This window comes from Eumetopias jubatus, unplaced genomic scaffold (genome assembly GCF_037043125.1).
Source record: "Eumetopias jubatus isolate StellerSeaLion01/CBP00866 unplaced genomic scaffold, mEumJub1_p1.0 scaffold_5, whole genome shotgun sequence".
Lineage (NCBI taxonomy): Eukaryota > Metazoa > Chordata > Mammalia > Carnivora > Otariidae > Eumetopias > Eumetopias jubatus.
The window spans coordinates 85,762,499-85,783,790 of NW_028274811.1; the positions used below are offsets into that span (position 1 = coordinate 85,762,499).

Genomic DNA, 21,292 nt, shown 5'->3' on the forward strand with positions numbered 1-21,292 from the left:
AATTTAACTCTAATTTACAGGTGATAAAATTGGTACTGTTTAGTTCAGCAGGTTCCTCTACTTTGCAAATAAAGAAGTACCATTCTTTATCACGTTGAGTTTTTGTTCTCATACAATGTATTTTACATATGATGGTGATTTATGTGTCAAATGATACAGGATGTTCTTTGTTCTAGTTAAGTTGACATTTCTAACCTGGTAGGAGTGAAGAGCAGATTGCTGCTGCACATCTTCAAGTGTGATATTGGTCATTTCATTTGGCATTAGTTGTACCATGTATTTAGTGAATATCCACTCTCTACCAGGTAGTATAGATTGGTCTCTTGAATTCCGTGTTGACACCTCCTGAGCAGGAGCTTGGGAGTTAGGACAGATGCTGAATGGAAGAGTAACACTTAATGTTTGTGATTTCTTTCCTCTTATGTGTCATATGCATATACACACAAGATACGGTATATCTAGTAGTAGACCTTGGCATTCATTAATGATCACTTATACTTTTCTATGCTGGTTGCCTAGGGGAGTCTGATTGGATGCTCAGTCACAGTGTATCTTTCTCATATCTGTGATTTATATGTTTGGTTTTTTTCTCTTATTTTTCTCTTATTTATCTTTCTATTTGATTAATCTCATTAGACATGTATTCTTTAATTATAAGTAATAATCCAAGGTTATTTTTGGTAAGTGTGGAATATTAGTAAATTATTAGTAAAAATTAAGTACTCTACTGAATGCTAATCTCAGAAACCTATGCTATGTAAGAACATTATGGTTATATTTTACTCACCAAGTTATTGAATTTTGCTAATAATTTAATATTTGCAAGGCAGTTTCAGAGACTATCAGTATAAAAAGATCATGTGAGATTCTAAATTTAGTTAAATGTTTTTAATTCTATAAAATACTTTGTTACATTATTGATGTTCTTTGAATTTCTTTCATAAGTTTTTATATTATGAATTGGAGCTTCTCGATAACCCTAGAAATGAAAATTGGAATACTGGGTAAAAAGCATATTAGTCATTTATCACTGATTTCTTAAGCTTGGCATTACAAACATAGAGAACTACTCTGAGTTCATCCGCTTATTTAATTTCATTTTTGTAAGCCATTCCTCTTAAATACTTTGTATTCCTAGACTTCCTCAAATGGTACCCCAGTTCAGCATTCAGCAGTTCAATCCCAAAGGTTTTCTGCAGAATACTAGAATATGAAATATAAAAACACATCAGCACCTTTAGTATTTAGCTGACCTTTGGACTCATGGGTTAGATTTGAGGGAGGTAGAAATCAGAAAAGCTAATTGATCTCCAAAGCTGTATCTGTTGATCAGCACTGAGAAGGACACTGACAGATATCCAGTTTATTGATGGCAGGTATTAAGTGAGTTGTTTTTCTTCCTTTTGAAGAGGAAATCAGGTTCTATAATTGGTTTCATGCAAACTATTAATTTTTTTATGTTTAATCAGGCAAGTTTAGATCATATTAGAGAAAGGGATCTTAAGTCAAAGCCAACTTCAAAGTTTATATATAGATAAGAAATCCTTATTGGCTTCTTGGACTAAATTATTTTAAAACACAGGCAACCTGGGATCCAGTGTCTATGGCCAGGCTTCAGGGAAGCCATTGATGTTCCCAGTAATTTTATGTCAAAGTTGGTATGTGACTTTATTTCTCTAAGGATAATCCATTGGAAAACTGTGGGGTTTTCTCTCTGGTAAGAATTTATGAATATATTTTTTAAAAGATTTATTTATCCATTTTAGAGAGAGAGAAAGAGCAGAGGGCAGGGGCAGAGGGAGAGGGGGAAAGAATCCCAAGCAGACTCAGAGATGAGCACAGGACCTGATGCGGGGCTTGATTTCATGACTTAGAGACCGTGACCTGAGCCAAAACCAAGAGTCTGGATGCTCAACCAGCTGCGCCACCCAGGCACCCCAAAATTTGTGAATATTTTAAGTGGATAATGAAAATTAGTATAGTAGTTTTAAAAAATCTGCCTTATAAATCATACTAACCTAGAATACAGGTAAAATATATAATTTCTTTTAACATAATACACTTTTTAATGAGTTGCCCCGTTGTCTTTTTCTTAATACTATTCTTATTTTCCCTTTTTCTTTTGTAGGGCTGAGATGCTTCTAGATCAGTACCGAAAGAAGTCAAAGCTCTTCCGTACTACAGTTGTCCTGGCCCCACTAGGAGATGATTTTCGCTACTGTGAACGCATAGAATGGGATCATCAGTATAAGAATTATCAGCTGCTTTTTGATTATATGAATTCTCATCCTGAGTATAATGTTAAGGTAATTTGAAAATATTTAATTATGATACTGTATTTGAAGTTGAGCCTTTATTATTAAATGAGGCTAAAACACAACAGCCTTAGTTTCTTTGTCCCACATCCCAATATTTCCTAGAATATGTAGTTCTTATGTAAGAGTAGTTCTTAAAAAGGAAAATTATGTAGTACTATAGTTGCATTTCTGAAGTTGTCCCTTTCCCCCCATTCCTACAGCATTAAAGAGACGTTACTTTTATGTAGTTATAAACATGTACCTACTAAGTTGTGATCTTCAGTTTTCAGTGATGTCCTGTTTTTCTACCAGCATCAAAAGTTTGTTTCTCTGATGGCTGCATCCTTGTGATTTTAGTAATGTGACGGGCAATGCAGATGAACATGTCATGAATTTTGCAAATGAATGTCTTGTGTCCAGAGAATACACTAGCATCTTTCTTAGTTGAGAAGACTTCCAAAATTACTCATGTACCTGTAGTTCTTCCTCTTTTTTTTTCCCCTTTTGGAAAATTTTGAATGTACCCACCCAGGTGCCACCCTAAAGTTTTGAGAACAACTTAAGTACCCTTCCCCTGACCCCTGCCTCCCCATATCCATAGCTCAGCTACCACATTGATCAACTCGAGGTCACTCTCACTTCAGCTGTGCCTCACTGTCCTCTCTCACCCTCTCCCAGGGATTATTTTGGAGGAAATAGTAGTCATGTAGTTTCATCTGTAACCATTTCAGTATGTATCTAAATGATAAGGACTCTGTTTAAAAATACAATCATAATGCCACTATTACATCTAAAAAATTGACAATAATTCAATATTATCATATATCCAGATAGATTCAGATTTTCCTGATCACATACAGGCATTTTTTTTAAGCATATGTTTCATGAGTCAGGATTCAAACAAGAGTCCTATATTAGACCCTCTATGAGAAAATTACCCAACGTGTTTATTATATTCACATACTAACCTATGAGACAGTAGAATATTTGTGGAAGGGCGCTTGGGTGGCTCAGTTGGTTAAGCGACTGCCTTCAGCTTAGGTCATGATCCTGGAGTCCCGGGATCGAGTCCCACATCGGGCTCCCTGCTCAGCAGGGAGTGTGCTTCTCCCTCTGACCCTTTTCCCTCTCGTGCGCTCTATCTCTCATTCTCTCTCTCTCAAATAAATAAATAAAATCTTAAAAAAAAAATTGTGGAAATACTACAGAAAGGAAGAGATGTTACTGTTTAGAAAATTAGAAAGCTGATGATAGGCCACATTTTATGTAGGGAGAATTCAGGTTTATTAAGTAAATGTAAATAATATCAAATAGTTAAATAAACTTAAATAAAATGCCAAGTGTATTCAAGATACTTACAACTGAATTTCTACCAAATTATGAACTTTAGGGCTATGTTTAAATCATCTCTGTAGTCTCCTCAAAGATGAAGCTGATACACGAACATTTGCTTAGGGGATGGCATATGTAGATGGGTATTTTATCCCTAAGTACATCTTCCTAGTGAATGGTTTTGAGATCCACAAAAGGATCTCCCACTCATTCTAAAGAATTAAAGTACTGATTTTTGTATTTTACCTATTTCCTTCTTTGCCCAGGAGGGCAATTTGTAAAGTCACTTTAAAAATTGAAGTATCACATAGGAGACGTGCACAAACAGTTAAGTGTACAGAGAATTTTTCAAGTTTAGAAACCCCCATGTGACTGCCCTCTAGTCTAAGACAGATCAATTATGGCATCCCAAAAGAGTCCCTTAGACGTCCTTCAAATCATTGCCAAATCTTAAAAAAGTAACCTTATTTTCCCTTCTATCATCATGATTAGTGTTTTTTCTTTTGAAATGATACAAGAAGGAAATCTTAAGTATGTGTTATTTTGTGTCCGGCTTTCCTTGCTCCGCGTTATGTTTGTGAGATTCATCTGTGTTGTTGCCTGTAGCAGTATATATATATATTTTTGAAGATTTTATTTATTTTGGAGGGGGGGAGTGTGAGCAGGGGGAGGGGCAGAGGGAGAGGAGAGAGAGACTCTCAAGCAGACTCTGTACTGAGTGCGGAGCCCAGTGTGAAGCTCATTCTCATGATGAACCAAAATCAGGAGTTGGATGCTTAACCAACTGAGCCACCCAGGTGCCCCACAGTATATTCATTTTTAATACTGTATATTATCTTTAGTATTCATTTGACAAATATGTCACGATTTGTCCATTGTATTATTAATAGACATTTAGGTTGTTTCCAGTTTTTGTCTATTACAAATAAAGCCATTTTGAATATTTTGTGCATGTTTTTATATGTATGTGAATTTATGTGGGTATAAAATGGGATAGAAATTTTTGGTCATTGGGTATGCACATGTTCAACTTCAGTAGATATTGCCAAATGGTATCCCAAAATAGATGCACTAGTCGTTGCATTGTATGACAATTTCGGTTGCTGTATTCCTTACTCAGATTTTTTATTGTTAGGATTTTTTTTCATTTTTATTTTTTTATGATCGATATGATGGTTTTATTTTATATTTCCCTGATAGTTAATGAGTTGAACCTCTTTTCATAAGTTTATTGCCATTTAGGTGTCCTCTTTTGTGAAGTGACTATTTAAATCTTTTGATGACTTTTCCTTAAATTGGATTGTCTGTTTTTTTGTACCATTTATAACTCTTTTATATATTTTGGTTTGAGTCTTTCTTCAGATAAAAGTTATGCAAATATTGTCTCCCACTATGTGAGCCTGTTTTTTAATTTCTTTCTTAATGCTGTCTTTTGATAAACAGAAATTCTTAGTTTTAATTAAATCTAATATAACAGTATTTTCCTTTCCATGTCATGTTCTGCTTAAGAAATTTTTGTTTATACCGCATAGTCATGAAAATATGCTTCCTATGAAGCTGTCCTCCAGAAGCTTTATTGTTTTACCTTCAATATTTAGGTCTGTAATCTGTTTGGAATTGATTTTTTTGTGAATTGTATGAAGATAGGGATCAAGGTGCATTTTTGCCCATATGGATATCTACCACCCTTTATTGAAAAGACCAGTTTGCCCACTTTACTACAGCATCATCTTTTTCATTAATTTTGAGTGAAACTATTTGTGTGCCTCTTGTATAGACTCTATTCAATTTTGTCTATTTAATCTCAGACTGTCTTAATTACTGTAGTTTTAGAATGGATCTTAATTTCTGATAGCCTAAGTCTTCTAATTTTGTTTTCTTTCTCAAGATTGCATTGGTTTTCTTTATAGTTCTGTATAGGTTTAGGATCAATTTTTAAATTTCTACCAAAAAAAAGTTGGAATTTTGATTGGGATTGCATTGAACCTATAGATCAGTTTGAGTACAGTTAACTTCTTTACAAATATTAGGCCATCCATGAATGTGGTATATTCCATGTATAAAAATACGGTTGACTTTTGCATTCTAACCTTGTACCCAGTAACCTTCATGCATTTCCTTTCTTTCTGGAATTTTTGTCACTCAAGTGTTGGCTGCTTTGATTGTCCTTAGATCCTTCAAACAAAAGCTTTTTTTCTCTCTGTGGTTTATCTAGTTATATCTGTTCTCCATAGGATGTTTGAAGTTATTTTGTCCAAGCCAGAAGCTTCAATTTATTATTTTCTTTTAATGAAAGGAAAAACACAAGTAAGCAATTGAATTTAGATGGCTAAAAAATTGACATTGTACCAACCAAGCCAGTTAGTTTCCCATTGGTCATCACTTATTTAACAATGTATGTATTTTTTCTCATATGTTGCTCTGATAGAGGAGTTTGATTATGTTTAAGGTTATGTTAAAGATATAATTTGTTGTCTTTTGAAGTAAAAAACATTTACTTTTTTTTTGGTTATTTGGAATATGTACTTTGAGCTACCAAAAGACTGTAGAAAAATTTACTCTTAAATAATTTCTTTTGAAACTACTCTAGCGTAGATACAGGATTATTTATCAGTCCTTTGAGATTTGAAGTAAGTTTGTGAGAATGCACACCAGGCTGCTTACTTAAACTTTGCCTGGGGAAATTACCAAGAAGGAAATATTTTCATCTTGGCTAATACCAAAAATTAGTTACAATATTCTAAAAGGGTATACTTTATTGTTAATATTAGCTCTGTAGCATGCCACAGTTCCCTAAAATCTGAAACTGAAGGGAATTTTTGTTATCTCATAGAAATCCCTTTTTATATAGATGAGAAAGTGAGTCAGAAATTTAGATTGTTGAATATTTTGGTACTTCTATCAGTATACTTCCCTGAGCTTATCTGGACTATTGGGCCTGAAGTTAATGCTGTATTTCTTTGCATTTGTGACCCTCGTGGTTATACATACACACTTATATTCTGCTGCTTAGAATGTGTTAAGTGAGTGATAAATAACACTTAATTTTTAAGTACTTACTATTTGCTATTAACTTTTTCTTTTAGAGAGAGAGAGAGCTTGCACTTTGGGGCGGGGGATGGGGATGGGGAAAGGGAGAGAGAGAATCTTAAGCAGGCTCCATGCCCAGCACAGAGCTAGTTGTGGGGCTCAATCTTATGACCCTGGATCATGACCTGAGTGAGCTGAAATCGAGTCAGATGCTTAACCAACTGGGCCATCCAGGCACCCCTGCTATTAACTTTTTAAAGTGCTTCACTTTAGTTAACTTATTTATTCTATTTAATTCTCTGAACATTTTCTGGTAGGTACTATAATTATCCCCATTATAGATGAGGAAACCGAGGCACAAATATATTAATTTGCCCAAGATACATTGTATTTGGTGAAGCCAAAATAAGACTAGGTAATATTGTTGAAAATTGCTTTTCTGTGATGTAAACATAAGGATTTAGAAATAATTATTTATTTTGCTGTTATAAAATTTATTGTGTCACAGGTACATGATGATAACTTCTATTTGTCTTACATATCATGTTTCCAGCTGAAATTTTGCTTTTGCAATAGAAAAATGATAGCTAAAACTTAGACCATTATTTCCCAGTTGTGTTTCTAAGCATTTTACTTAGAACCCTATTAACTGTAACACAGACACAGAGACAATATATAAATATGCTCAAAACCACATTGTTAGGTAAATGGTAGAGATGGAATTCAAACCAATGCTTTCTGGATCCAGGTTCTGTGCTGTTCTTAACCACTCTTCTAGAGTGCTGCTCACTGTTTTTAACTACTTTTTTTTTTTTTTTTAAAGATTTTATTTATTTGACAGAGACACAGCTAGAGAGGGAACACAAGCAGGGGGAGTGGGAGAGGGGGAAGCAGGCTTCCAGCCAAGCGGGGCTCGAACCTAGGACCCTGGGATCATGACCTGAGCCGAAGGCAGATGCTTAATGACTGAGCCACCCAGGTGCCCCTGTTTTTAACTACTCTTAATTATTTTTCTGCCACATAGAATCAAAGTAGCTTTTAGTATCTGTGTGTGTGTGTCTGTGTGTGTGGTAGGAAACAACAAAAATAGCATCTTAATATTCAAAGAAATACATTCCCTGTTAAATTCTCTGTTTATCTCTAAAAACACTGCCTTTTAATACCTGTTTACATGGTGTGGTATAATACTTCTTTTTTCCTTTGATTTATGGAATAGCTTGGGCTCATAAAAAATGGATTTATGTTCTGGTAATTTAAATCATTAGTCAAAAGACCTTTTCGTTTGAGCAGTCAACCTTGCAGTTCTTGTTACTCTTTGTGTTTTACTTCTATTCAATGTTACCTGCTGGTAGAGAAAGTCCATTTTTTTAATGACCTGCTGTTCTTAAAGTCTCCCTTATGAGAGCTCAAGCAAGGGGGATGGGGAGGCAAGGGGAGTGTATGTGCATATGACATATGAAAATACTTAATGGTTAACCAAACTGTATGTGTTTTATTTTTGCTGCTTCCTCCCATCTTTTATTCATCTCTGAATTATTCTATTCCCTGACCCTTGCACATTTTGAAATTCTGGAGATTGGTAAGGCATTTTCAGATCCACAGATTTGTATATCTAAGTAGTTCTTCTAACCCCTTAGGTGTGTAAGTTTTATTTTAGTTTAATTTGAGACCTGATGCAAGTGAAAGAGCTACTATATATTTTCCCCCTGCTTTTGAGTTTTGTAAAATCTGAGCTAGAATTTCATCTTAACTGGAAAGCACATCTTAAATATTTACTATTAACTTTTCCTTTCAGTCCTAGAAGTAATTTTAAGGTAGAGATGAATAATTTAAGTGTCACTTTTTTTCTTATTAGATACAATTTGGGACTTTATCAGATTATTTTGATGCACTGGATAAAGAAGATGTAACCATTAGAAAGAATAGCCAATCCATGTTCCCTGTTCTAAGTGGAGATTTTTTCACTTACGCTGACCGAGACGATCATTACTGGAGTGGCTACTTTACATCCAGACCCTTTTACAAACGAATGGATAGGATATTGGAATCCCATTTAAGGTACAAAATTTACATTTGGAAAGCTACATTAATTATTCACCTTTTTTATGTGATCATAGCACATAGCATAGTATAGAGTTTTGCATAACATACAACATGTATGCAGTATTGGGATGTGCTTAATGTAATTGTGAAATTCTAATGCAATCAGAGCTATGTTTCCAGCGCATAATCAGATTATTACATGGGCTTTTGTTCTGAAAGGAAAAGCAGTTTATGTGATTAGACTTTCTCCTGTATCTTATGTTTTGTATGTTTCTAATTAACTACTGGTATTGTTTGCACACCGTGATAACATCCAGTGGCATTGTTATGTGTGTCTGCACGTCAGTAGCCAGACAGACTAAATTGCTGGAAACAAGCAAGGGTCACAAGAAACAAGTAGGGCTTGTCTGTGGCTAAAATGTGGGCCTCAAAGTACACAATCTAAAACTAATGTATTTTATATGTGGGAGAACATCAGAGGCTCCACCTCAGTTCTTATTTATTTGAAACATATTTCTATAGGTGTGATTCTCTGCTTAGAAGAACATAACTTGAAAGAGATGAGAACTGATGGTAGCAGAGTGATTGGCTGAAAAAGCATAGTGACGGAGAAGGCAGAAAAGTCAGGAGAAAACAAAAACGCTTTAACCAGCGTTGTCCAGTAGAACTTTCAGTCACTGTCCAGCAGAACTTTCTGCAGCGGTAGAAGTCTTTTGTTTCTGTTTTCTGCACTGTTCAGTATGGCCACTTGCCACATGTAACTGTTGAGCACTTGAAATGTGACCAGTGTGGCTGAGGAAGTGAACTCTTAATTTCCTTTAATTTGAGTTGATTTAAACGTAGTCACACATGGCTAGTAGCTATCTTTGTGGGTCTTGTTGCTTTTTGGTAAAGATGAACCACCCCGGGGGCTCCTGGGGTTCTTTCTATGTGTGTGTAGCCTGGGAGGTTAATTCATTTTCATGATGAGTTCACTTTCAACTTAGTTCAGATCATGAATTCATGATGATTAATTTTCATGATGAATCTCAGTATTAAAAATAAAAAGTCATGTTATATCTACCTTTTTCTCTGTACTGGTAGAAACAGTACATTTTGGAAAGCCTTTTTATAAAGATCATGAATTTCTCCCAGAGTTGTACTTTGGTATAGTAGTGTGTTTTTTTTTATTTTTACTGTTTTGTGCTGTCACCATTATTTCAAAAGCCTGATCTTTGCCTGTTTTTGGGGATATTCACAAATGTGCCAGATGGATACATATTTCTGTATTTCTAATAAAATGGTATTTCTATATTACCATTAGAATAACATAATAGAGAATTAATATTCTATTGGGCAAGAATGCCCAATAGAATATTCTTGCCCAATAGAATATTAATTCTCTATTATGTTATTCTAAACTACCTATGATAAAAACAGAGAAAGTACTAAGTAATGTAGAGATTCTTTTGGACTACTGCATTTTTTTAAAAGTGTCAACTATTTTTTAGTGACAAAGAGTTACAAATATTGATTCAATTTTAATTTAGTGAACATATTTAAGGTGAAGTACTTAGTGTGAGTAATAATATGTTTTGAAAATTCTGTTTTAAAATAAAACAACAGAAAACCATATAATAATTATGAATTTCAAAATGTAATCAACTTATTTGAAAATAAGTTTATTGTCTGATTATAGATATTTCATCTTTTTTTTTTTAAGATTTTATTTACTTATTTGACAGAGCGAGACACACAGTGAGAGAGGGAACACAAGCAGGTGGAGTGGGAGAGGGAGAAGCAGGCTTCCCGCGGAGCAGGGAGCCCGATGCGGGGCTGGATCCCAGGACCCTGGGATCATGACCTGAGCTGAAGGCGGATGCTTAATGACTGAGCCACCCAGCTCATTTGTAAAACATTTGGATAGGATAGAAGAGTATAAAGAAGAAAATATTTTTTAAATCCCATTTTTACATTTTGGGATATCTATATGTATATGTACTCTTTGCAAAGCCAGGAATATGTGCTATGGATATGGATGAACATATATACACAATTTCTTTTATTTAAATTTAGTGTTTCTCCTGCCATGAATTTTGGAACGATTAGATTTTAAAGGCAGAGATTATTTAGTATCCTTTAATTATTTCAAAATTTAAAGCAATTCCTTTTTTTTTTAAGTACTTTAAATTTCTCCTTTTTCCCTATATTGTGATACATTTTCAAGCTGCCTTGGTTTTCTCTCCATCCTCCTTAATATGTTTGGCATAAAGAACCTTCTTACACTTTTTACTTCATCAAGCCATATCTCTTTTTAAAGAACTTTTTTCGAAACCTGTCTTGAACCATATCCTCTGATGAAAAAAATAAAGCATGAAAATGATAAGTCCCTATGTTCTTGCTCAAAAACTACTCTTAAGCCAAAGTATTTTTTTCTTTAAAATAAACAAGAAGTGACAGCATATGTTTTATCACCTTTCAGTTTATATCGTTACTTTCCCTCTAGTTACTGAATGTTCTCATTCAGCGCGGAGACTAGCTGTTGTCACTGAGCTGTCAGGCCATCGCTTTCTGCCTCTCCTTCACTGTTAGTCTCCCACTCATGTGACCATTTCCGCACCATCTCTCCTTTAATGTACTTATGTGAGAGTGAATGGCTTTCTCGTGATGAAGTTCCTTTTATGTGTCTGGGCTGATCTTGGAGAGAAGAAAGGGCAGCAACCACTATCCACTTTTTACTGCTGTGTCGAGCTGTTTTTTTTTTTTTTTTTCCACCATGTTATATACATAAGTACACCTATCTCGCTGCCAGTGGGTACTGGCTTCTTTCCAGGACCATCTAGAACAAGGGCCCTTTATATCAATTTAGACATGATGTTCTCTGATGATTGATAATCTAGATATATTAGATGGATACCTTGATGGTTTTATAGGAATATTTATTATCAATATCTTTTTTATAAATTGTGCTGAAATTGTGGATTTTTAAAAAAACGCATTTGAAAATTGTATCAGTACCACATATTTTAAATAGTAAATGTTTGTTTTGAAATAAGAATTAATGACTGTTTTATACAATTAGGGCTGCTGAAATTCTTTACTATTTCGCCCTGAAACAAGCTCAGAAATACAAGATAAGTAAATTTCTTTCATCATCCCATTACATGGCACTGACAGAAGCCAGAAGAAATTTGGGACTGTTTCAACATCATGATGCTATCACAGGAACTGCAAAAGATTGGGTGGTTGTGGATTATGGTACCAGGTAATATAATTATTAAAAAGTGATTATAAAACAATTTTTTTAAATTTTGGGTCACAGGCTTATATCTTTGATGAAGTTGTTAATATACATCAGACTATATCAATAATGACATCCGTATAAGTATTGCTATAGAAAAACAACATCAATATTCAAAGCATTTTTCAAGAATCCTATTGACAATGTACTAGCTGTCCTAACTTTTTATTGCAGTGCATTTCTGCAAATGGAGTAGTAAAACATTATTATAAAGCTGATTCTGTTTTCTCCCAAGTATAATGTGGTAGTTGGGGTTACCTTGTTGATCAGGAATTTGGTATCAAATAAATCATAGCTATAATCCAAGGAGATAAAGAGCCACACTTGACTGTATAGCAGTTTAATTTCATCCTATTTCATATCCAGTTGTTCTCAGCTTAGAGGATAGCCAGGAAGTAGAAGAACCTAGAAACCTTGTCATATATAGATGATATAAGGAATTGGGATGAGAAGGGTTGGCCTGGGTATTGATATCAAAGCCATCTTCAACTCTTGGAAGGTCTGTGAGATGAGTGAGGGAGGGAAAGCTAAGTTATTTTCACATTGCAAGTTTGGAAACAGTGAGTACAGGCTTTAGCTCAGAACAGCAGGAGACTTTGTAAATAGTGCTTCCCAATAATCAAAAGGCTTACCTTTTGTGATAGTGAGATTTCCATCATCATGCCCTAGTTTGGGTAACCATCCATTAGGATCATTGTAGAGGAGATTCCTATGTAGGGGAAGGAGTTTTGACTATTGTTTCATTATGGCTTAGTTATTATTTCTTCCAGATTTTTTTCCTATCAATAATGGTGTACTTCAATAATATTTTAAAATTGTTAAAGTATGCTCTGATTTTCTTATAATATAGATTTAAGAAGAGAATCTCTTTTTTTAATAAATGCTCCCTCCCATATGTTAAAAGTGTATACAACATATAAAGTCAACATTACAGATTGATCCACAACTGATACCATTAATCATTATAAGTGTTAATTAAAATTTTAGTTATAGTATTTTGACTGCCTTTCTAGATATTTGAAAAACAAATTCTTGAGGTTTCATTAGTTGACTTGAGTCCTTGAAAATATATTCATGGTAGCATCTTGAATATCTTCTCCGTTTTCTTGTGGCAAATGTATTTGGCATCTGTTGAGGTTGAGCTGGGCTTAAAATGGAAAACATTCATTGGCTGATAATGATAATTGATTTTTCTCCCACAGAAGGCATTTTTTAAAATAAGGTCAGATCCTCCATTTTTTTCCTTTTCACCTGCTCCTGTCTTCTTGGTTTATTGAGTTTAAAAGTGAGGCTTATATTCAGAAAAGAGTTCCTAAGAGGAAATGAAGAAATCATTCTCCTATACTGTCTACTTGCTCTCTCTTTGGCAGCCATATTGAAAGAGACTTGAGTACAGGTCATTGAGTTTTTGCAACCGAACATTTTCTGTCTCATAACCTTTCCAGAAGGGCTATCATTAGTTCCTCCATATGTTTGGTTATACTTTTAGCTTATAGAAACATCACTGTACAAAATTGCATCTTAGAGAAAAAAGACAATAATTCTCAAATTATACTTGACATTTGTAAATTTGCTTTGTGAGCACTTCACACTTCATTGAGAAGTCATACACAATTATCAAGTCATTAGCATAGACATTTTAAGTAGGAAATTTCAAAACACAAGTTAGAGAGTTATAAACAAAGAGGCAGCTAGCGTTGGGTGTTCTCTTGTTCTTAGACTGTTGACTGTTTATTCAAATGTTGGCAGAAGTGTCCCTGTGAACAAGTGTATGAGTTAAGGATTGCATTTGGCTGCTAGTAATAACAACTTGAAACTGAATAAATCCTATCCTACTTATTTTTATGCCACGTGGAAGACGTCTGCAGGTCCCCAGTTCAGGTATAGCAGCTCTACAATGCCAGCAGGGGTCCAGACCCTTCTAGCTTTCTCTTCTGCCATCTAAAGGTGGTTCTTACTTAGAGTACTGCTCTCAACAGTAGATTGAATGTTTATATAATTATCACCCAGAGAGCAAGAATACATCATGGCTATTTAAAGGTTAATTCTAATCATGACATGAAAAAATGAATTAGACTGGGACAGTGTTTGTGATGGATGTTCGGCCTAAAAGTGGATAATGGGGCTATTTGCAAGAGAAGAAGTGGTAATGAGATCAGTTACAGAAAGATTTAGAATTCTGCCTATTTCTATGCTGTAATTAAGATAGGAAGGAGAAAAAAATGAACAAAGGGTAAGTATGAGGGCCCATACGTATAGATCAAACTATTCACTGACAAACATGATAGTATCTGCCTGAAACAGTAGTAATGACACAAGAGTAGAAAACTGATTTCTAAGTAATGGTCCGGTTCAGTGATAATAAAATACGGGCATGTTCGAAAATTAGAGGCTCTGGGAAATCCCACAATGATGAATTGTTGAAACATTAAAATTTTGCTTTACCCAGTGTTTCCCAAACTTAATTTACTGTGTTTAGTCTTGTTTTGCTTTAAACAGAATGGCTTTATGCATCCTGAGAAACCATTTGGGGAATATGGTACCAGTACTTAGTGCTTACCTCGTTAGAAGACTGTGCATGTGCCTTTAGGATACAAACATTGATGTGTGGCATTCCCTCGGTTTAAGCTCCAGTGCACTGTAATACATATAAGGTTTTAGCTGATGGAGAACATGACTTTTATTCTTCAGGTCTGACAGCCTAATAAAGATAGCCATGTAGATAAAAATAAATTGAGGGGCTTGTGTCTATCACTGAATTGTAGTCATTCATATTGTCTTTTAGTCTGGTGAAAACACTTGTTATCACCTAGGAAAACATTTGAATAGACTAAGAAACTTAGCTGGATGATGGCCTGAACTCACATGCATAAGACTTTAATACTATGTATGTATAACACATTTGCATAGTTAATTAACTTACTGATTGTGATCACTTACATCTTTGAAAGTAATCTCAATGCTCTGCAAAAAGAAGTTATTTTTAATTCTCTTAAACATTTTTTTGTTGTTGCATGCCAACCAAAATGTTAACATGTAGGTCCAAAATTGCTTCCTGTATTGGGGAAAATAATATAATCACCCTATAAACATAATAGATTCAATGGCTGATTGAAAGCATGTTTAGCCAAGTTTCTTGGCAGATTTCTGCAATGACTTTACTTAGGGTTACCTGTTCTATAAAGCTTTAAAGAAACAAGATGGAACTTCAGAAAAAACTTCAAATTCTTTTCCCAGGTGTAGTGCTTCAGCAATAGTTGATACTGTACCAAGATTGTATTCCAGAATGATCTTGAGTAGGTTGATTCATACGCATCTCTTTGGTTCCTCAGACAAAAATACAATTTGAATACAATTAACAATTTTATTTATTTTTATTTTTTTAAAGATTTTATTTATTTATTTGAGAGAGAGAGCATGAGAGGGAAGAGGGTCAAAGGGAAAAGCAGACTCCCTGCTGAGCAGGGAGCCTGATGTGGGACTCGATCCCGGGACTCCAGGATCATGATCTGAGCCGAAGGCAGTCGCTTAACCAACTGAGCCACCCTGGCGCCCTACAATTAACAATTTTAATGACCAAGAAAAGTAACAAGGAGAAAGACAATTTCATTATCCAGACCTGTGAAAACTTTCTCTTTTTTTGAACAAGAACATGAAACTAAAGTCAACAAAATATTTATTTGAAGTTTTCAGGAATTTGAGTTTTTGAAGTATGTATACTGAATGAATGTTCTTGAGAGTGACAGTTAATCTCATGCTTTCTTTGGCTGTTTCAACATTTGTTAAATAATTTTCTAAAGGACAGGACCAAATCACTTTTTTGGTAACAAAGCCTTAAAGCTATTGGAGTGATCATGTTGAATATTCTTAGTATTTGGCATGATATTCATAGAAAGTATTGGTAGTTTGATTAAGCTTACATGTTTCAGGTGTATACAGAAAGTTTTCTATTTTAAATGAATCTTTATTAGTGAAATCTTTTGACTGACCTTTTTTTCCTAAGTACTTAGTTCTGGGCAAAGAAGAGTCAGTTCATTACAGGTTCATTATAGGTTTCATTTTGTGAATACAGGATGATGGTGGTTTGCCCGTTATTAAAGAAACTGAAAATATTGTATACTGATGTTTGAATTACTTCTCAGACCAGTAAAAATTTTTGGTTCACAGACTCTTTCATTCATTAACGAATTTGAAGAAGATAATTGGATATTCTGCACTACTTCTTATTTTGAAGGACAAAAACTCATACAACTCTTACTCTTTTGATAACCTCCTAGACATGGTTAGTTGCTACCTTTTATATTATAAAAATGTGTGATTCTTTTGTTCTTGGTTCAGAAAAGGGGGTGAGAAGCTGAGTGAAAAGAAACCTTGAAAAATAGTGATTTCCTTGTACATGATTTGAAAGAATTTGTATCATTTTATATGAAATGCCTATGTGTTCTTCTTTCCTGTAAGTGTGTCTGTATTTGATTTATGGTGTATGTTTTGTTCTGACTAAGTCTAAGCGTGAAAACTAATGAACTTCATTATGTGGAACATACGGCTTTGAGAACACTATTAAGATGATACTGTAAGGTAACTGGACGTAGTAATTAGTTATTTTGCTTGGCTTTAATTAGAAGCCCCTGAATTGTCTTCTGGTTTCAGGATGAGCCCATGGAGCGCTGTGGGCAGTGCTCAGATGTGTGTAAGAGCAGAGGAGCAGTTGAGGAATTAGAAGACTAGCTGTTAGCCCCACCTCTGTACCTGATTGCATGGGCCTGAAAAAGTTGCTTAACATCTGTGAGCCCTCATTCATTTATCTGTTAGATGGGATGATTCCTGCCTTGGCTTGTATCATGGCTAGGATCAGGGGAGCCAATAAAACAGAACATACTCTGAGAGGAAGAATTTACTCTTCAGCAGCAAGGAAGAACAGTGGAAAAAAATGGTGGATTGTAAACCTCTTTAGAATTCCATTTGGCAACTCAGATGTTTTAAAATTGTAACATTTTATCATTAGAGTCTATTGTGAGCCATAGGCTTTGAAATTTTACATGTAATTGGAACTTACACATCTGGAATTAGAGATAATAAGTTCAGTATTTTCATTACTGATGCTTGCAGTCAAATTATGGTTATACATTTTCATGTTAAAGTAAAAAATCCAATAAATGGACATACATTGCTTAAGGATATGAAACCTGTGATACAAAGTAAAATAGTGAAACTTTTTGCAAAATGATCTTTAGAACTTTGATTTACTTGGTTCCTAATTGGACTCTAGTAGTCTGTGTAACACACGCCGTACTGAAGTCTAAAGACACACCCATAAAAATGCACACACACAAGAATTACTTATTTTGAACTTTGCTGGACCTTTATGTAGCTAGAAGGAGGACACCATTGTGTCCTTTTTAGGATTTTTGTAAGTACTATTACATAGCTAGTTTTGAAACTTAAGTTTTAAAAGTAAAATAAAAAATTTTGGTTTATTTTTACAGGATTTGAAACAAAACTCACAAGGTTCTCTACCACAAAAAACTGTAATAATGCTGAGTGCAGAGCCAAGGTAAATACATAATTTCTCATACACTTTGCTACTGTTCTGACTTGACTTTTTTGCTTTTCATGTTTCTTTTCCCTAGCCAGGATATACTTTGAGGCAGTATTTTGTTTAATAAATTTATTAATTTAAAAAAATTTTTTGAAGAAATGGATTTTTCTCCCATGACTGTCATGTTCAATGTTAATAGCGAACACAGTGCTTGATGCATTAATTAGTGAATGAACAATTATAACAATATTTTTTTACAGGTATTTGGTATGGATGGTAAATATGATTTATGATTATGTTCTTTCTTAACCCTTTGTTTACTTACCTTTTCATTGATCCCTGATCCCATTTTTAAAATGAAGGAAGAAACCTAATTATGAAAAGTTCCTACTATAAATTGTTTACTAGATAACTGTCATTGTGCTGGCCAGACTGTCTCATTTTGACATTGTGGATTTATGTCAATGGGAAGGGTGTTCAGTTGGCCTGAAAATGGGGTGATTAATTGGCGGCTGCCTCTGATTTATAAAGAAATGTTTTGTGTTTTTATTGGTAATTATTTAACCAAGTCTTCTGTTCTAAATGACCAAATATCACTAGGTCAGTACCCACTATCCCCAGATACACACTATATTCTTATATAATACAACTTTTTGCTATCTAAATTGAGAAATTTAGTATGTACAAATTGTAGGATAAAAGAATAATTGTAAAGGATAATTCATGATTTTAGGTATTCTTTATTAGAATTATTTTAAAAGAAATGGAATCAAAGTATTACAGAAAATTTACAATTGCTAATAAAATTGACATTTTTGTTACTCAGAGAATAAAACCTTAGTTGGCTAAATCTCTTCAGGAAGTAGAGACTTAAAATGTATACAGCTCATACCTTAGAACAAGAAGACAGTTATTTTTCAGTAACACTAAAGTATCACTAAAGTAATGGTAAAGAAATCCTACATTTCTTTCTCTTGGCCAGAAAAAGAAGGGATTAACTGGAAAAGACAGTTTAAGTCTCAACTTTGAAGTCCTGTTGCAGGCTTAACAGCTTTCAGGTTGCCAGGTCATGAGAGAGTAATGATACTCCCATTACAAAATGTTTTCTTTGTCTTAAAATAAGTAATATTTTGATGTAGTTGAGATTGTATGGCTGTTCCTTAAATATTGTGCCCCTAATAAACTCTGGTATTAGGCATAATCCCCCTTTCTCTATTTTAGTAGGGGAAGATCTTTGTTTCTCCTGACTATAAGAATGCCTTATTCTTGCTATAAGTAATTTATGCCCCTTCCCCACCCCATTGGTCTTCCTCTGGATGCGTGGTAGGGTGGGTAGGATGGAGCCCTAACGGGCTACAAACCCTGTAGCTTTTCTTCTTCCTCTTGTCCTTGCTTTAGCCAGGAGTAAGTGATGATTTAGCCCTACTTATGCTGGAGGAAGAAAGGAGATCCAGGTGTATTAACTAAGAAGAAATATATTTGGGGGCTTTAATATTGAGTTTTAACTATACATCAATGTAAATAGCATTTTTGAGACTATTAGTAAAATGATTGCTTTCTGATATTTCCTTTTAAACAGTTTGTATTTAAATAGTGTTGTTCATCTTAATATGACTCCTTCACAGTTCTTTTCTACCAAATGTCAGTGCTACTACTATTTCCGTAGTTAGGTGAATTGGGCATACTTAGGATTGTCAAGTTCTTATTTGTATCTTTATTATCTATTTTGTACTTGAGGACCTCGTGAATAGAACTACTTATACTTCTGGTTTTAAAATCTATATTTTAGTTTTTAGCCACAAATAATCTGAGCTACTGATCTCTCAGTAAAATCAGTGAAGAATGGCGGAATGACAGTGGCCTTTAAAATGGAAGAATTTCATAGTTTTATTTAGCAGATACTGAAAGTGAAATCATTGCACTTCTCAGTCTTGAAGTTGAAAGTTTCAGGAGTATGGTCCTGAGTCTTTCTCATGTTCTTCATGAGTCCCTATATAATGATCTAAGGCTTAGCATTATTTTGAAGTTAAGAATAATTCTTGTTTGAGCAACAATTTATTAATCTAAATAAAACATGCATTCTCAGTGAGAGAGACATCCTCCTTAGGAGAGTAAAAATTGGTTCTTAGGGAGTTTGAAAAAAAAGTATTTTTTTAAATATATAAAGCATAAAAATAGTACTCAATAGTACAATAACAGATATGCTTTTAAGTGTTGTATTAAAATTGTATGGGGGGATGATTAGCAAAAAATGCCCAAAAAGAGTCTTTAAGGAGTTATGTGAAAAGTCTGAGAAACACTGATCTAACACACAATTCCATAGCTATTTTTTTTTAAAGATTTTATTTATTTGACAGAGAGAGACACAGCAAGAGAGGGAACACAAGCAGGGGGAGTGGAAGAGGGAGAAGCAGGCTTTCCTGCTGAGCAGGGAGCCCGATGCGGGGCTCAATCCCAGGACCCTGGGATCACAACCCGAGCCGAAGGCAGATGCTTAATGACTGAGCCACCCAGGCACCCCTAACTCACACAATTTCAATAATACATGTAAATGAATTTGATCATGCTGTTTGGGAACATTAGTTATAGCTATAACCTAACATAAGTTAGTTTGGGAGTCTTTAAAAAGGAGTCCCTAGTTTGCTCATGGAGATGTAGTACATGTCCGTGAGCCTGATTGAGTTCACAAGGTTAGGTAAGCTCCATAGTATATGCGTTCATAGTCTTTATGTGGAAAGAAGGTACAATTGAGAGTTAGAAGTTAGGGCACCCTGAACAAGTCATAAATTTTCTAGCCTTAAATAATCCTCGAATGTACCGAGGTGTTTCTTTTCCTCTAAGGAAACCAGTTGTAAGAAAAACTGTAACACAGGATTTAGGGATGTGTGCGGGACACAGAGGACGGAAGGTAAACTCCTGGGACAGGCAGGGATTTCGGCCTTCTTTCAGTGTTTGGTACTTCAGGCAGGATGGAAGCAAATACCACGCAGCACAGGCCGCCAACTCAATGTGTTTTGACAACATGGGGAGGAACTTTTTTTTTAATGTGGATAATTTGAAATGCCACAGAGTATACAACTAAAATTGCATTGAGATAACTTCTGTAAATCTGAAAATTTAATTTTTCAAGTAGAAAACTTAGTTTGAGAGCAATTTATTCAAACCCATTACAAATTTACCATTAAGTATTTTTAATGTTTAGCAAGGTGTTTATTGGTAAGGGATCTTACATCTCTTTTGGCCAGAAAAAAGAAGGGATTAACTTGAAATGAAACCACCAGCCATGTGGAGACACAAAAGAAGTCCTTGTTTTCAGGGCTTGGGTGACTTTAGAGTATCAAACAGATACTAAAAGTACTCAGTTCCTGAAAAAAATAAAAAATAAAAAAATAAAAGTACTCAGTTCCTGAAAAGGCACTCAGTACCTCCATTGTCATGTGCTTGTTGTAATGGTGCTTCCTGGATGGCTGCCCAGCACCTCTAATTTAATTTCCTCTTGTTTTCTCCATGTGTGCTTTCTTTTTGGATCCTAGTCTTTATTAACAGCATCATTCTCTTTTTGGTTGTCTAGGTGCTGAAAAATAGTCTTTATATGGAAAGCAGGTACAATTAAGAGTTAGAAGTTAGGACACCCTGAACGAGTCATAAGTTTTCTAGCCTCTAGAACCCACTTTGACTTCCACCTTTTCTTGTTCTTTCAAGTTTCATCAGCTGGAGAGTCTTTTGGATTTTCCCCTCTGCTCACCTCTGACATTCTTCGTCTCCTGTCTT

General features: G+C 34.7%; 1 protein-coding gene across 2 annotated transcripts in view; it reads left to right on the forward strand.

Moving 5' to 3' along the window:
• MAN2A1 (mannosidase alpha class 2A member 1) overlaps positions 1-21,292 on the forward strand; it is a 166,141-nt gene that overhangs the window by 76,521 nt on the left and 68,328 nt on the right. For both annotated transcript variants that reach the window (XM_028102691.2, XM_088023423.1), the window contains 5 exons: positions 2,129-2,306; positions 8,515-8,717; positions 11,764-11,946; positions 16,150-16,264; positions 17,469-17,536. In XM_028102691.2, the coding sequence (XP_027958492.1) occupies positions 2,129-2,306; positions 8,515-8,717; positions 11,764-11,946; positions 16,150-16,264; positions 17,469-17,536 (747 nt within the window). The remainder of the gene's footprint in view (positions 1-2,128; positions 2,307-8,514; positions 8,718-11,763; positions 11,947-16,149; positions 16,265-17,468; positions 17,537-21,292) is intronic.